The sequence below is a fragment of the Chelonoidis abingdonii genome, chromosome 21, assembly GCF_003597395.2.
Source record: "Chelonoidis abingdonii isolate Lonesome George chromosome 21, CheloAbing_2.0, whole genome shotgun sequence".
In the NCBI taxonomy this organism is placed as follows: domain Eukaryota; kingdom Metazoa; phylum Chordata; order Testudines; family Testudinidae; genus Chelonoidis; species Chelonoidis abingdonii.
The window spans coordinates 1673849-1686722 of record NC_133789.1 but is presented as its reverse complement, the minus strand read 5'-3'; the positions used below and the strand labels follow the sequence as shown (position 1 = coordinate 1686722).

At 58.4% G+C, this 12874-nt stretch overlaps 3 protein-coding genes across 4 annotated transcripts in view; 1 reads left to right on the top strand and 2 right to left on the bottom strand.

Moving 5' to 3' along the window:
* Window positions 1-4391: 4391 nt before the first annotated feature.
* On the bottom strand, window positions 4392-5465 carry LOC116829923 (heat shock protein beta-11-like). Its single transcript, XM_032789026.2, has one exon. It carries the CDS (start codon window positions 5223-5225, stop codon window positions 4614-4616), a length of 612 nt encoding a protein of 203 aa, XP_032644917.1. The 5' UTR covers window positions 5226-5465; the 3' UTR covers window positions 4392-4613.
* A 1267-nt stretch (window positions 5466-6732) lies between these two features.
* On the top strand, window positions 6733-7807 carry LOC116829925 (heat shock protein beta-11-like). The gene has a single exon (XM_032789031.2). It carries the CDS (start codon window positions 6773-6775, stop codon window positions 7382-7384), a length of 612 nt encoding a protein of 203 aa, XP_032644922.1. The 5' UTR covers window positions 6733-6772; the 3' UTR covers window positions 7385-7807.
* Window positions 7808-10625: 2818 nt separating this feature from the next.
* Window positions 10626-12874, bottom strand: part of RAB5C (RAB5C, member RAS oncogene family) — a 31023-nt gene continuing 28774 nt past the window's right edge. For both annotated transcript variants that reach the window (XM_032789025.2, XM_075059771.1), the window contains 2 exons: window positions 12230-12323; window positions 10626-11806 (listed from right to left, as the gene is read on the bottom strand). In XM_032789025.2, coding sequence (XP_032644916.1) covers window positions 11691-11806; window positions 12230-12323 — 210 coding nt within the window. In that variant the 3' untranslated portion in view covers window positions 10626-11690. The remainder of the gene's footprint in view (window positions 11807-12229; window positions 12324-12874) is intronic.

The window sequence follows — 12874 nt, the reverse complement described above, 5'->3', positions numbered from 1 at the left end:
GTGTGGGGTAAATAGCCCCCTCATTTTCACCTAACCCCCAAAGGAGACAACCCCCATGTGTGTGTGTGGGAAAAGGGGGCTGGGGGATTCTCACCGGGGGGGTGCAGGCTTCCCTGCAGCTCTGGGGAGCCCTAACTCTCAGCTCTGCCCCACAGCTGCTCGGCCAGGACCCCAGCCCCATCCCAGGGTGCAGCATCTCCCACCCGAAGCTGCACACACCAGCAGGCAGGACCAAAGGGGCTGGGGAGGGAGCGCAGGTCTTCTCATGGGCCTCCAGCCTGGGCAGCTTCAGGGGGCAGGGTCCAACTTTTCTTGCTAATCATAAGGGCTAGAAAGAGAACCCTGAATAACTGACGAGATTCCAAGGGGCTTCTGTCCCACGGGCGCTGGGCCTCTCAGGAGAACACCCGGGTTTGTGCACCCGGCGAGAGCTGACAACCCAGTGAATAACGTGGGCCAGCACCAAGGCTCTGGGAAAGGGTCCGTCTGTGAGAGGATCATTGTTGGAGTGGGTGCTGGAGCTCGCCCCATACGAAACCTCTCTCTGCTTAGCCCCCCCAGTTAGTTCAAAATCCATTTACCTGCAGAGCACTTTTCTAGCCTTGGGTCCATCCCCATCCCCCAGACAGACTCAGAACTGGTAGGCTGGAGAGGGTCTCGAGAGGACATCTGGTTAAGCTCCCAACACCAGGCAGGACCAAATAAACATCTCTGAGAGGAGAGGGGATGGAAGAACAGATTAGACAATGAGGGAGATTCCTCCACCTCCTCTGTTCACAGGTTAGACATCAGGAACATCTTTTAGTCCCCCTTTTCCCAATTGGATTTGTTACACTTTTACCTCATGCTCAAATATTTCCCAGCCTGAACCCGTACAGGGCCCTGAATTCTATTTAATTCCCAATCCCCTATCACCCAGGACCTCGCAATCCCTGTGCTTGAACACTCTCCTCTGAACTAGATCCTGCAATTGCAAGTCCCTAGCACAGAGCAATAGCTCTTCTCAATATCACCAGGCCCCTCTCGCCAGCCTTGGATACAGACAACAGGGGCCAACTTCAGGGGGGGCTCTAGAAATTCCCAGACTTCGGGGCAGGGAGTGATGCAATGCCAGGCCCGGCTCCCGGCTGCCAGAAGCTGCTGGCTCGGCTCTGCCGCCCGGTTAGGTAGCTCACAGGGCCAGGCTCGTCCCGCCCCAGCACCGTATACGGCAGAGGAGGCCAGTTCAGCCCTTCCGTGAGCGGCGGAGGAAGGGCCTGGCAGGGACCGGAAGGCCGGGTGGCTATATAAGGCGGCCCTGCGGCTGCTGCCAGAGCCAGTGCCCCCAGCACACCAGGCAGGCAAAGGCAGCAGGAGTCTGGGCAGCAGAGCCATGACAAGCGGCTCCCGGTACCTGGTGCGGCTGCTCCCGCTCAGACGGTGGCCGTGGCAGGGCTTTGGCCCCACATGGGTCTGCAGCAGCCAGCTGGGGAGCACCCTCCTGGGGCCGGCCCCCTAGAGCTTCTTCGAGCAGGTGGTGGGCGAGGTGCACAGGCACATGGAGGGGATGGCCAGGATAAGCCGTGCTGTCGGCCAGGCCCAGCCGCCCCTCTGCTGGGAGCCTGTGGGCCAGAGGCAGCCGGGGGCGGGTGGGGATGCTGAGGTGGAGCCAGGCTCCTGGGGGCCACGGGAGGAGAAGTTCCAGCTCTCTGTGGACGTGGCCGGCTTCTCCCCGGAGGAGCTGACAGTGAGGATGGAGGGGAGGAGTGTGACGGTGACCGGGAAGCATGCAAATCAAAGCATGTGGGAAGAAGGGGGCTGCAGGCAGGAATACAGGGAGCTGCGCACCCAGGCTGTGCAGCCAGAGGACGTGGATCTCCAGGCTGTGACCTGCTGCCTGTCCAGGGACGGACAGCTCTGCATCCAGGCTCCGCGCCTGGCACCGCCACCCGTGGAGGAGAGAGCCCTTCCCATCAGCATCTAGCAGGCGCAGGAAGCCGGGGCGGGGGAGGAACCGCGAAGCAGCTAGGGGCTGGGCAGGGGGCCTGCGGGAGGGAGCGAGGGAACGAGGGGGTCCTGACCCACCAGAGGTACCAGCACCCCTCTCCCCAGAGACCGCGGCCATGGCCGGGCTGCCAGCACTGCCCGTTCCGGCCCTGCGCGCTCGCAGGGTTCTGTGCCCCCCACACGCCTCTTCCAGAGCAGAGCCTGGGGAACTGCCCTGTCTCTGGGGCGGGTTAGACCCGCTGCAGGCTCCCAGCAGGATTCTGGTACCTGTAATGAATGTGCAAGTGTCACCATCTCCCTGTTCCCCCCGGCTGTGTTGCCGGGTGACGATTCTCTCCAAGTGTCTCTTGTTTGTGTCACCGCTGGAATAAACCTGTTTTCCCCATGTTCCCGTTGTCAGTGGACTTTGTAGAAATGATTTTTACTCCGATTTCCCACCGACCAGGGCAGGCTGGGGCCTGAGCCCCATCCCCCACATGTGGCCGCCCCATGCGCTGGCTGGGCCGTCGGGGGCCTGCTTTCTGTGAGAGGTTTGTGTCATGGAGTCACCGGGCGATGCTCTGGAACTGCTCCCCACTAAGCCAGTCAGGACTTTGGGGAGCCTCCTCTCCCTTGGAGCAGACTTGTTCAGGGCAAGAAGCTCACACGGCTTCACCTCCTGGGTCTCTCCTTGGAGCATTCAGCATCCTCTGCCCCTCCGTGGGCGCTTCCCACAGCGAGCCCACCCAGCGGCTGGTCCTGGGGAAGCCACAGGGTTCTGCACCCCCACTTTGCAGTCAGACGTGACTCTCAGCCAGCAAAACAGAGGTTTATTCAATGACAGGAACAGGGTCTAAAACAGAGCTTGTAGATACAGCGAACCAGACCCCTCGGCCGGGTCCATTCTGGGGGGCAGTGAGCCAGACCCCTAGGTCTGCACTTCACTCCTTATCCCCAGGTAGCTCCAGACTAACCTCCCTCCAGCCCCTCCTCTCTGCTCAGCTCCTTTCCCGGGCCAGGAGGTCACCTGATCCCTTTGTCTCCAACACTTTCAGCTGGCACCTTTGCAGAGGAGGGGCCCAGGCCATCAGTTGCTAGGAGGCAGAGTGCCCGGCAGTTAGGGGCACTGGCCCCTTCCTCTGTAGCAATCACACACCCTTATCCCACCACCAAGATACTTAAGAACTGCCTAGGGGACACTGAGGCACCAACACAGTATTCAGAGCAAACATTAGGAACAGTCCCAGTTCATCACAGTTTGTACACGGTCCTAGTTAATGTGCGAGCCTGGCAGAGCGGCCAGGCCAATCCTGCGGGTCCCACTGGCAGCAGCGAGCCCACTGGCTGCGTGGCTGCCGCTCTGCATGGGGCTTGGGGGACGGGGCCCTAATGAGGTACTGGTGGAGCAGGATTCCGGGTGAGGAGCACACTGACCCTGGACAAACAGCCGCCGGCTGGCACATCCTGCCCCCTGCCCGGGCTCCCGTGCACACAGGCCTGCTTGACACAGCAGGACCCTGGAGCCGAGACTGGCCGTACTGCAAACTTGCCATCCCTGCATGAGACTCTGGGTCCCTGGGCAGGGCCAGGCGCTCCCCGGAGCATGTGGCCGGAGCTGATGGGCCTAGTCCTGCCCTTGGTCACTGCCGCTCACCCAGAGCCCTGGGCAGCTGGACGGATCTCGGCTTGGCACATGCTGGCGCGCTGAGTGGAGCCGAGGGGAGCCCGTTCTCTGGCCACGCAGGCACTAGGGGAACGACTGGGCTTGGCGCTGGACCAGCTCCCTGGGCCGGTAGGAAGCAAGCTGACCAGCAGGGACCGAAGGGGCTGGCCCTGGCAGTAAAGCCACAGGGCTTCGTGCAGGTGAGAGGCGGCTGCATGGAGAAGCCACGCTCATCATCCCCGGCCTGAGCTACGCGATGGTGTAGATGTGGCAGGTCTCTGTACCGGGGTCCCCACCTCCCCTGGGCCAGCAAGCACCTTTCCTCAGTTTCCCTCCCAGGGCCCTGGAAATAATCCTTTCAATAACATCCCTCCCACTTCCCTTGAGGGGGGGGGGGTCTGATTTATGTACCCCAGGTCAGCCCTGAATCCTAGACCCTTTCACCCAGCACAAGGCTCTGGGTTTGCACAGCCTTGCCCCTCGGGGCTTTGTGTCAGCTGAGCTCCTCCAGCTCAGCTTGTGCCTCACCCCCAGCCTCCAGTAGAGCCCAGGAGCCTGCCTGGGCCCCTCTCAATGTTCCCCCCAAGGCAGGCAAGCTTGACCTGTCATGGGGTGAAGTCCCACCTCCCCAGAAGGGGCCGGCCGCTCGGGGCCAGCCTGTGCCAGGGTAACGTAGACGTGGCCTGAGGAGGCGTCCGCAGCGAGTGCTGGCACCAACCGGTCCTGGCAAAGGCAGCACCAGCACAGGGGAAAATCAGGAACCTTTATTTCATATAAAAACACGTTACACGCCGTGAATCTGGCCTGCAGCCAGCCAGGTACCCAGGGCCCAGCTAGGGTGCCCAGATTACGGGACACGGGGGGGGTGGGGCAGGTCTGGAACACCACCGAAGCAAAAAAAAAAAGGCAAGTATCTGCCCCAGCCTCGGGATTCTGCTCCCCCTTCTCCGCTCAGCTCTGCCGGGGCCGTTGTCAGCTCAGGCTGTTACCCCCGGGCTCTGCCGTTGGCCCCGTCCTCTGAGCCCGGCTCAGCCGGTGCCACTGAGCCGCCCGCAGGGCTGAGCTGGATGGGCACGTTCCTCGAGGGGAGGGCTGGGGGGGCTAGGCACGGGGCTTCAATGCACAGCTGCCCCTCCCTGGAGATGGAGCAGGTCAGGCGGTCGGTGTCCACAGCCTCGGGCACGTCCCACTCCCTCTTGAACACCTCGTACTTGTAGGAGAAGGAGCCTTTGCCATCCTCGCTCTGCGTCTCCTTCCTGCCTGTCAGCAGCACCTTCCTGCCCACCAGCTTCACCGCCAGCTGCTCGGGCGCAAAGCCCCGGACGTCCTGCCGCATGGCGAAGGTCTCGGCCGTCCCCTGGGCCAGGGCCACACTGGAGCTCTGGACTGGCTCCCCCCCGGGGCTGCCGCTCCCTCCGCCAGCCAGGAGCCGCCCCATGCTGCTGGCAAACTCCCTGGCAGACTCCAGCTCCCGCAGCAGCTCCTGCTCCAGCTCAGCGCAGAGGGCACCTGGGGACGGCCACAGAGTGCGCACGGGGCCCAGCTGGGCAGCCAGGGGGCCATGGGGGGGCGGCAGGAGGTGCAGGCGGCACAACATCGCTGCTTCTTGGGCTGCTGCTGGCTTGGGGCTGAGTCCTCTCCGGTGGGGCTGGGGTCTGATCTGCTTGGTGCCGGGGGCCAGCAGCTTTTATCCCCTCCCATGGGGGCTGGGCCCCTTCCAGAACCCTCTGGCCCTGCTGCCCCCGCCAGGCACCATTGCCTATTTTTACAAGGCTGATGGCTTGGGATTACTCATGGGGCAAAATAACAGTGACTGCATCCCTGGCCTGGCTTACCCCACTCCAAATAGAGCAGCGGGACACACAGCCACGCTCAGGTTACAGCAAATGCTCCCCTCCCACCCCACTCGCCCGGCAGCCGGGGCCCGGGGAGGGGAAACACCTTGGTGCCTGCTTTTACCTACTGTGGGGATTAGCCTGGAGCAGGGGCTCAGGTGTGAGCACAACAGGCCCATCCGGCCTGGAGAGCAGCGGGGCAGGAAAACCCTGGGGCTGAGGGGCTCATGGCCAAGCAGCACAAGGCCAGAAGCGTCTTTCAGCCCCGCGCCCTGCCCCTGCCTCTCGGCACCGAGAGGCTGGCTCTGGGGGAAGGGGGCAGTTCTTTAGCGCCTGGCTGTTCCAGAGGCCATCCAGCTGTTCAGCGCACTTCCCAGTGAGGCAGGCTGAGGGGCACACAGCCCAGAGCTGCCACCTCCAGACCCCCGGAAACAGACTCCCCAGCACTCGGCTCGTCCAGGCCAGGCCTGGCTGGGAAATCAACAATCGCCCTCCGGTGGGGCTTGAGTCCCCTCGTTAGCCCATCACGTGATGAGTTATCACTTGTATGTCAGCAGCACCCTGAGCTGGGAGAGCCCGTGTGCTGCGCCTGGTACACACAGGGAGGAATTCTCAGCCTCAAGCATTCACAAGCTAGTCAAGGTGTGGGGAGGAGAAACTGAGGCACAGAACAGGGGACGTGACATGCCCAAGGTCACCGGCAGAGCTGGGAATAGATGCTGGGTCCCCCAAGTCCCAGCCCGTGGGCCGATCCACCCCACTGCCCCCCTGCTGGCTGCATTGAATTGAGAACATGCATAAGTTCTGTGGGGCAGGGTCTTCTGATCCAGGCAGGTGGCCCTGGGCATTCAGCTAAAGGCAGTCAGTCCCCGCTGCCTGGTATGCAGCCTGACGGGGAGGACCTGGCACCACAGGGGACAGAGCAGTACTGGAGGCCTGGGGCAGGGCTGGGCCAAGGGGAGCCTGGCAGGACCCATGCCAGGGCTCCACTCCGCCTGGCAAAGGAAGGACGGTCACAAGCCATTGGCAGGGGGGTCGCAGAGCTGCCAGGAGTTTCTATTTAGAGGCTAAGACGAGGATGCTAATTATAAGCTGGCACGAAGGCAGAGCTGTGACCCAGGCATGTGTCTGGGAGCTGCCTGTTCTGGGGGCTGAGTAATGAGAATGAGCTGTCCCATTCTGCCAGAGGCGGCAGGGCCAGAGGGTTCTGGAAGGGGCCCGGCCCCCATGGGAGGGGATAAAAGCTGCTGGCCCTCAGCCCCGCCGGAGAGGACTCAGCCCCAAGCCAGCAGCAGCCCAAGAAGCAGCGATGTTGTGCCGCCTGCACCTCCTGCCGCCCCCCCATGGCCCCCTGGCTGCCCAGCTGGGCCCCGTGCGCACTCTGTGGCCGTCCCCAGGTGCCCTCTGCGCTGAGCTGGAGCAGGAGCTGCTGCGGGAGCTGGAGTCTGCCAGGGAGTTTGCCAGCAGCATGGGGCGGCTCCTGGCTGGCGGAGGGAGCGGCAGCCCCGGGGGGGAGCCAGTCCAGAGCTCCAGTGTGGCCCTGGCCCAGGGGACGGCCGAGACCTTCGCCATGCGGCAGGACGTCCGGGGCTTTGCGCCCGAGCAGCTGGCGGTGAAGCTGGTGGGCAGGAAGGTGCTGCTGACAGGCAGGAAGGAGACGCAGAGCGAGGATGGCAAAGGCTCCTTCTCCTACAAGTACGAGGTGTTCAAGAGGGAGTGGGACGTGCCCGAGGCTGTGGACACCGACCGCCTGACCTGCTCCATCTCCAGGGAGGGGCAGCTGTGCATCGAAGCCCCGTGCCTGGCCCCCCCAGCCCTCCCCTCGAGGAACGTGCCCATCCAGCTCAGTCCTGCGGGCGGCTCGGTGGCTCCAGCTGAGTCGGGCTCAGAGGACGGGGCTGACAGCAGAGCCCAGGGGTAACAGCCTGAGCTGCTGGCAGCGGCCCTGGCAGAGCAGCCAAGACCAGATTTCTGGAGCCTAAAACAAGCGGCTTCAAAACTAGCATCAGTTTTTGTCACTATGATAAGAGCAAAAGTTTCCAAATAGTTTTTGTACCAAATACATTTCTCTCAGTAGAAGTCAGCGCCTGGTGGTTGAGTCAATTCCCAGGCACGTTGGTGTGGGTCAGTCTTGGCTGCTGATGTACAAGAATTAGGCCTCATGGGGCAGGACAGAGCAGCAGGAGAAGCAGCCCCAGGTACGGCTACTCCGCACGCACCCCTGGCTCTGCAGCCTTGGTGCTTCCAAGCCCACCCTTGAGCATCTCCCTGAACTCAGCAGAACCCGCAGGAAGGCGGGGGGGGGGGAGTCTTGGCCCACCCTGCTGCCAGGGGCAGCCCCACTCCAAGGAAAGAGCCTAGGGGGGCCCCCCAACAGGGAGGGAAGGGGCAAGCAGGGCTCCCTCCCAGCACTGCCAGGGCCTTTGCATCATCCTGTGCACGTACCAGCACCAGGCTCAGCTGCAAGAGAAGGTGGGGAGGTTCCAGAACATTCAGCTCAAGTTCCCGCGGGGGGCGGGGGGGCTGGCTCTCTACTGGATAGAGAGGAAAGCTGGCAGCCTTGGAAGCCTGGGTTCTAGCCCCAGGCTCACCCCCTTCACTGTTAATTAGTCACAGATCCTTGTAGGGACAAGCAGCTTGATACTATGGTACTCCTCCTACACAGGTGGTGGGCAAGTCACTCCCTGGCTACGAGCTCCCCATCAGCACAAGGGTGGGAAGAGGCTGGCTCCTAAACCCTTTGTGATCAGGTAGAAGCTTCTCATGAGACTGACCCAGGCAATCCAGGGATGGGGGGTGCTTCAAGCTGCAAAACGCCTGGAGCATGGTATTAGCCAGAAGCACATAACTTGCTGCCCTATTTCATTGCTATGAAGGCACTGGGCTCAGACCACAAGAGCAGCCACCACTTCAAATGCTCCTGTCTCCTTTCACCCACAGCTCCGGAACTCAGGGCAGGAGGCTGCAGGTGAAAGGAGACAGGAGCATTTGAAGTCGCCAGACTTGGGAGGTGCTGGCTAAGCAGAACAGGCACTAGATGGTGGCATTTTATCCCTTCAGTTAGGCGAAAGCCAGATGTTCCTACTGGCCTCAGCTTGTCTCTGCCAACGCACTGGGGAGTTTAGATGCCTCCAGCCATAGCGCAAGCCAGCTCTTCACCTTGCAGTGTCGGTAGAAACAGCTCCCCGGTACCGCTCTCACTAGAAACCTTTCAGAACCTGGAGATGGTTTGTGGGAAGCCACTGGGTGCTTCCCCCATTAATCTTGAGAGCAGCTGCCACCAAGATTCCAGTTGGAAAATGGGAAAGGCCAGTTTTGCCCAACAAAGGAACAAGCCAAACAGGAGCAATTGTGTGAGGAAAATACACCAAAGAGCCCACACACTTAACACTGCCCCAGAACTGTGTCTGCCCTCAGCTAAGTGGACTGGTCTGGGGCACGGGTGCTAGGCAGAGTGGCTTTCCTGTGGCACAGGAAAGGAGTTTGCAGGGGAATTATGAAGTGGGCTGATCTTCATACTGTACATGCCTGTTCAACATCTTTACAATCAATCATGGAACTGCTGATGTGGGGCTGGGATCCTCCCTACTCAGCTTGGTTCTACCATACACAGTGCAAAGAGCAGCAGGTCGCACTTTGCTTTTAATCGTAGCCCTGGAAGGGACCTCGAGAGGTCATGTAGTCCAGTCCCCTGCACTCAGGGCAGGACTGAGTATTCTCAAGACCATCCCTGACAGGAGTTTGTCCAACCCACCCCTAAAAGTCTCCAATGATGGAGATTCCACAACCTCCCTGGGCCATTTATTCCAGTGCTTAACCAGCCTGACAGGAAGTGATTCCTAATGTCCAACCTAAACCGCCCTTGCTGCAATTTAAGCCCATTGCTTCTTGTCCTGTCCTCAGAGGTTAAGGACAATTCTTCTCTCTCCTCCTTGTAACAACCTTTTATATACTTGAAAAGGTGTTCTCAGGTCCCCTCAGGCTTCTCTTCTCTGACTAACCAAACCCCCTTTTTTCAATCTTCCCCCACAGCTCATGTTTTCTAGATCTGTAGTTTTTGTGGCTCTTCTCTGGACTCTCCAGTTTGCTCACATCTTTCCTGAAATGCTCCCCTTGCACATGCAGGACCAGCTCAGGAAGAGGCTGATATTACCTTCCCTGGGATAAGGGACCCTGCTATTGGCAGGAATGAGGTGCCTCTGACTGCAGCAGTACCCTGCCAACTAGCTTCTACTGTAGCCCGAAGTTAAGGTACAGATGGCAGGCATGAGGGTGGCCCTTTCAGCAATGCACCTCACAACATGCACACCAGCCATTGGCTAACGTAACTTGCTACTAGGTAGAGCAATTACCCTGTCTGTATGAATGTGGGGCAGAGATGTGTTATTGATTAAGACAGCTGGGCTGGTTGTTGCTTCTACTTTTCCCCTGTTCAGATTTGGAAAAAAGAAGTTCAGTTAACAGTGCTGTCATCACTTTCCACAAGACAAACTACAACCTGTCTCATCTGTGGATTTCTGAAGTTCAGGACTGTCTCCAGCTTTCTCTGCTTGTTGCTAGTGCTCAATGTGGGAATAGTTACTAAATTCTTCAAGCCCTCACAGGTGATGGGCATGGTGGGCTTTGAGATCTAGACCTTTTCCTCCAGGCTGTCATCTGTAGCCAGATGGGCCACTTCCATTTCATGGGAGGCTTGTTTTCCCTGCATCTTGCCACTCTCTAGGCCTGGTTCTGTGTCTTTTAAAGAGTCCCTGCGTTCTCAAGACAATCCATTCTGTTTTCTCCACCACACCAGCCATTTACCATCAGCATTTCCAGGCACATTAGGCAGCTGCACCTAGCACAACAGGGAATCTAGACACTGCCACCGTAATCTATAAGGAGTAGTGAGAAGAATAGTGACGAATTCAGGAGACCTGAGTTCTAGCCCTGATCTATCACTGGCCTGCTGGAGGATCTGGGTAAGGTGCTTATGCCTCCATTTCCCCACATGTAGAGTGGCAGGAACAGTACTGGCCTCTTGAGATCTTTCGTGTTGTGCACGAGCAGAACAAATTCATAATGAAACTACACTGGCCAGTTTAGCGTTCAGGTACTAGCGTGATGCGTGGGGCACACCGGAACCCACCTTTCCTTTACGTGGCTTTAATAAAACTCAAACATTTCTGGTCACATTAGATTTATAAAAAAATGTTTTAATCTCACACCCTTAGGATTGTGATGAAGACTAAGTTGACAGTTCCTCTTTAAATACCAGTCTGTATAACATTGCATCAGGTACTAGGCAGCAGCCAACACGAGTTAGACTCCAGCAACAGAAGCAATTTTAATACCTCCCTCCAGGTTTTATTTTGTGGAATTACAAGTTTAATACAGATAGTTTCCACAGATAAATTCCTCCCAGTCTCCTCCACCCCAGTAAACCAGAGCGGTTTGCACAGAGCAAGGTTATTAACATTAGTGGCATCACATCACTGTCAAAAAGGACAATTCTTTTGTTTTTTATACAAGATTTTTTTTGCAAAAAATTGCAAGAGGATTATTAGTGCATTACACCGGAACTGAAGAGCTAGAAAAGAGCTGGCATGCTAAAGTCCAACACCAAAGGAGGACGACAGAAGGCTAGTTGTATGTACTATATTGACAAGATACTGATTGGTTACATGTTGAGAAACGTACAATACAAAATACAGAAGAAACCAGTTTTGCTCCCCTCTGCCCCCCCTCACCCCCACCCCAAAATACTCATCATTGTGATTTGGTCAAGAACGAGCTCAGATGCCAGAGCTGAATGGCATTATAACGCTACAGTTTTGTTTAGTGGTTGTTCTAGGCACTGAACTAGCCGTGGATCGTTCACGTGGATAACAAACAAAATCCCCCCTGAGGGACGAAGGACCCTTGTTTCCAATAGTGAACGGGAAGCTTGTGGGAGCTGTTCGGCTCTAGCCCTCACCTAGCAAAGGCGGGAAGAGGCCAGCTCACGTATCCACCACCACGAAGAGGGACGAGCAGTTCATGTATTAAAAAAGTGACTTAAGACTTAAAATGGAATTAGTATTCGTACAGAAAGGTGCAGGTGGACTAGCTCCCTCCAGCCTATGATCAGAAGGAGATGGAGAAATCACAGCAGCGGCAATTGCCAGCTGCTCTACCATAAGTGCGATTGGGTCGAGTGGATTCCAGTCAGGTCATTGGAAGGGCTTCGGTCAGGTGGGAACAGCAGCTCAGTTGCTGCAGCACTGGCTCCTGCTGGGCTGGCTGGGCTCTTGCAGGTCCACACCCCGATTCCTGCCTTGAGCACCGGCAGCGTTTTGGGGTTCGTTTTTCGGCAGCTTCTTGGCTGGAGGGAGAGGAATGGGTCAATGCAGCTCATATGCAGAGGAGATGGTGACTGACATCAGCTCCGAGCTCGTGCTCCCCAGGGAGGTAGCCTTCCTGCCGTGCCAGGCAGGTCTCTCCCTCCAGCTGGGCTTGGGACTGGAAAGGTAAGTGCCATTTCCACGTGTGCCCAGCACTAACCCATAGTGGGCAGGCTCAATTCTCTCTGCTGGGGGGAGGGTGGGGAGAGGCCCTTTAGCCAGCAGGGGTGGCCGTGTCCAGCCGGACGACTGGACTGCTCGCTGGGCAGTCTCGCTGCCCTGGGGCATAAAGTCAGGGTATTGCTGCTCTTAGATGGGCGGGCAGGTGGCAGTCAGCACAATGCTGGTTTGTGATGGTGCACAGAGACAGACATCGCTAAGGGCACTGCGGCTACCCTACTTACCTATTGCCATGAAGATTTCATTCACATTCATCGCTGTCTTTGCCGAGGTCTCCATGAATAGCAAGCTGTTGTCGTCCGCATACGTCTGGGCTTCCTGGAGGCAAATCACAAGAGTGTAAGGCTGGCCCTATGCTCGCAAGGGGCATGGAAGGCCCAGAATTTCCCCCTTCACTGGGGGGGAAGGAGGGGGCGGAGTGTGGCTGGAAGGCAGGCAAAGGACAGACAGCAGCCTGGGCTCCTCCGGAGGCCCTATTGCACTAGGTTCTGCTGCTTTCCCTTCTTCCGACAAGTCGCCTCGCTCCCAGGAGCACTTGTGCTGCTATACTTGACAGCGCTACTTGGGCTGGCATCCCGCCCACCTGACAGCGCCCCCAAGGTCTCCCACCAGCATGAGCCAGCTGCCCCACCAAGGTGCACGAGGCAGACCCACCTGGGGCGCTGCTCACGGGGTTCTGTGCTATGGCCGCTAGCCGGGAGGCACATGGGCCAGGCTGCTACGGTAGTGACCCAGCCTGCATTTCAGTGCCACATGCAGAACTGCAGCATGATGGGAAGCGATGGGACAAGCTCAGCATTAACCAAGCTCCCTCGGTGAGGTGGGAGCTGGCAGGGAATCAGTTTAAAGAGACGCTTGGAAAGACGCTC

Bases quoted from the DNA above. Each gene is read 5' to 3' on its own strand.
- LOC116829923 (XM_032789026.2), bottom strand. From the start codon at position 5,225: ATGTTGTGCCGCCTGCACCTCCTGCCGCCCCCCCATGGCCCCCTGGCT.
- LOC116829925 (XM_032789031.2), top strand. From the start codon at position 6,773: ATGTTGTGCCGCCTGCACCTCCTGCCGCCCCCCCATGGCCCCCTGGCT.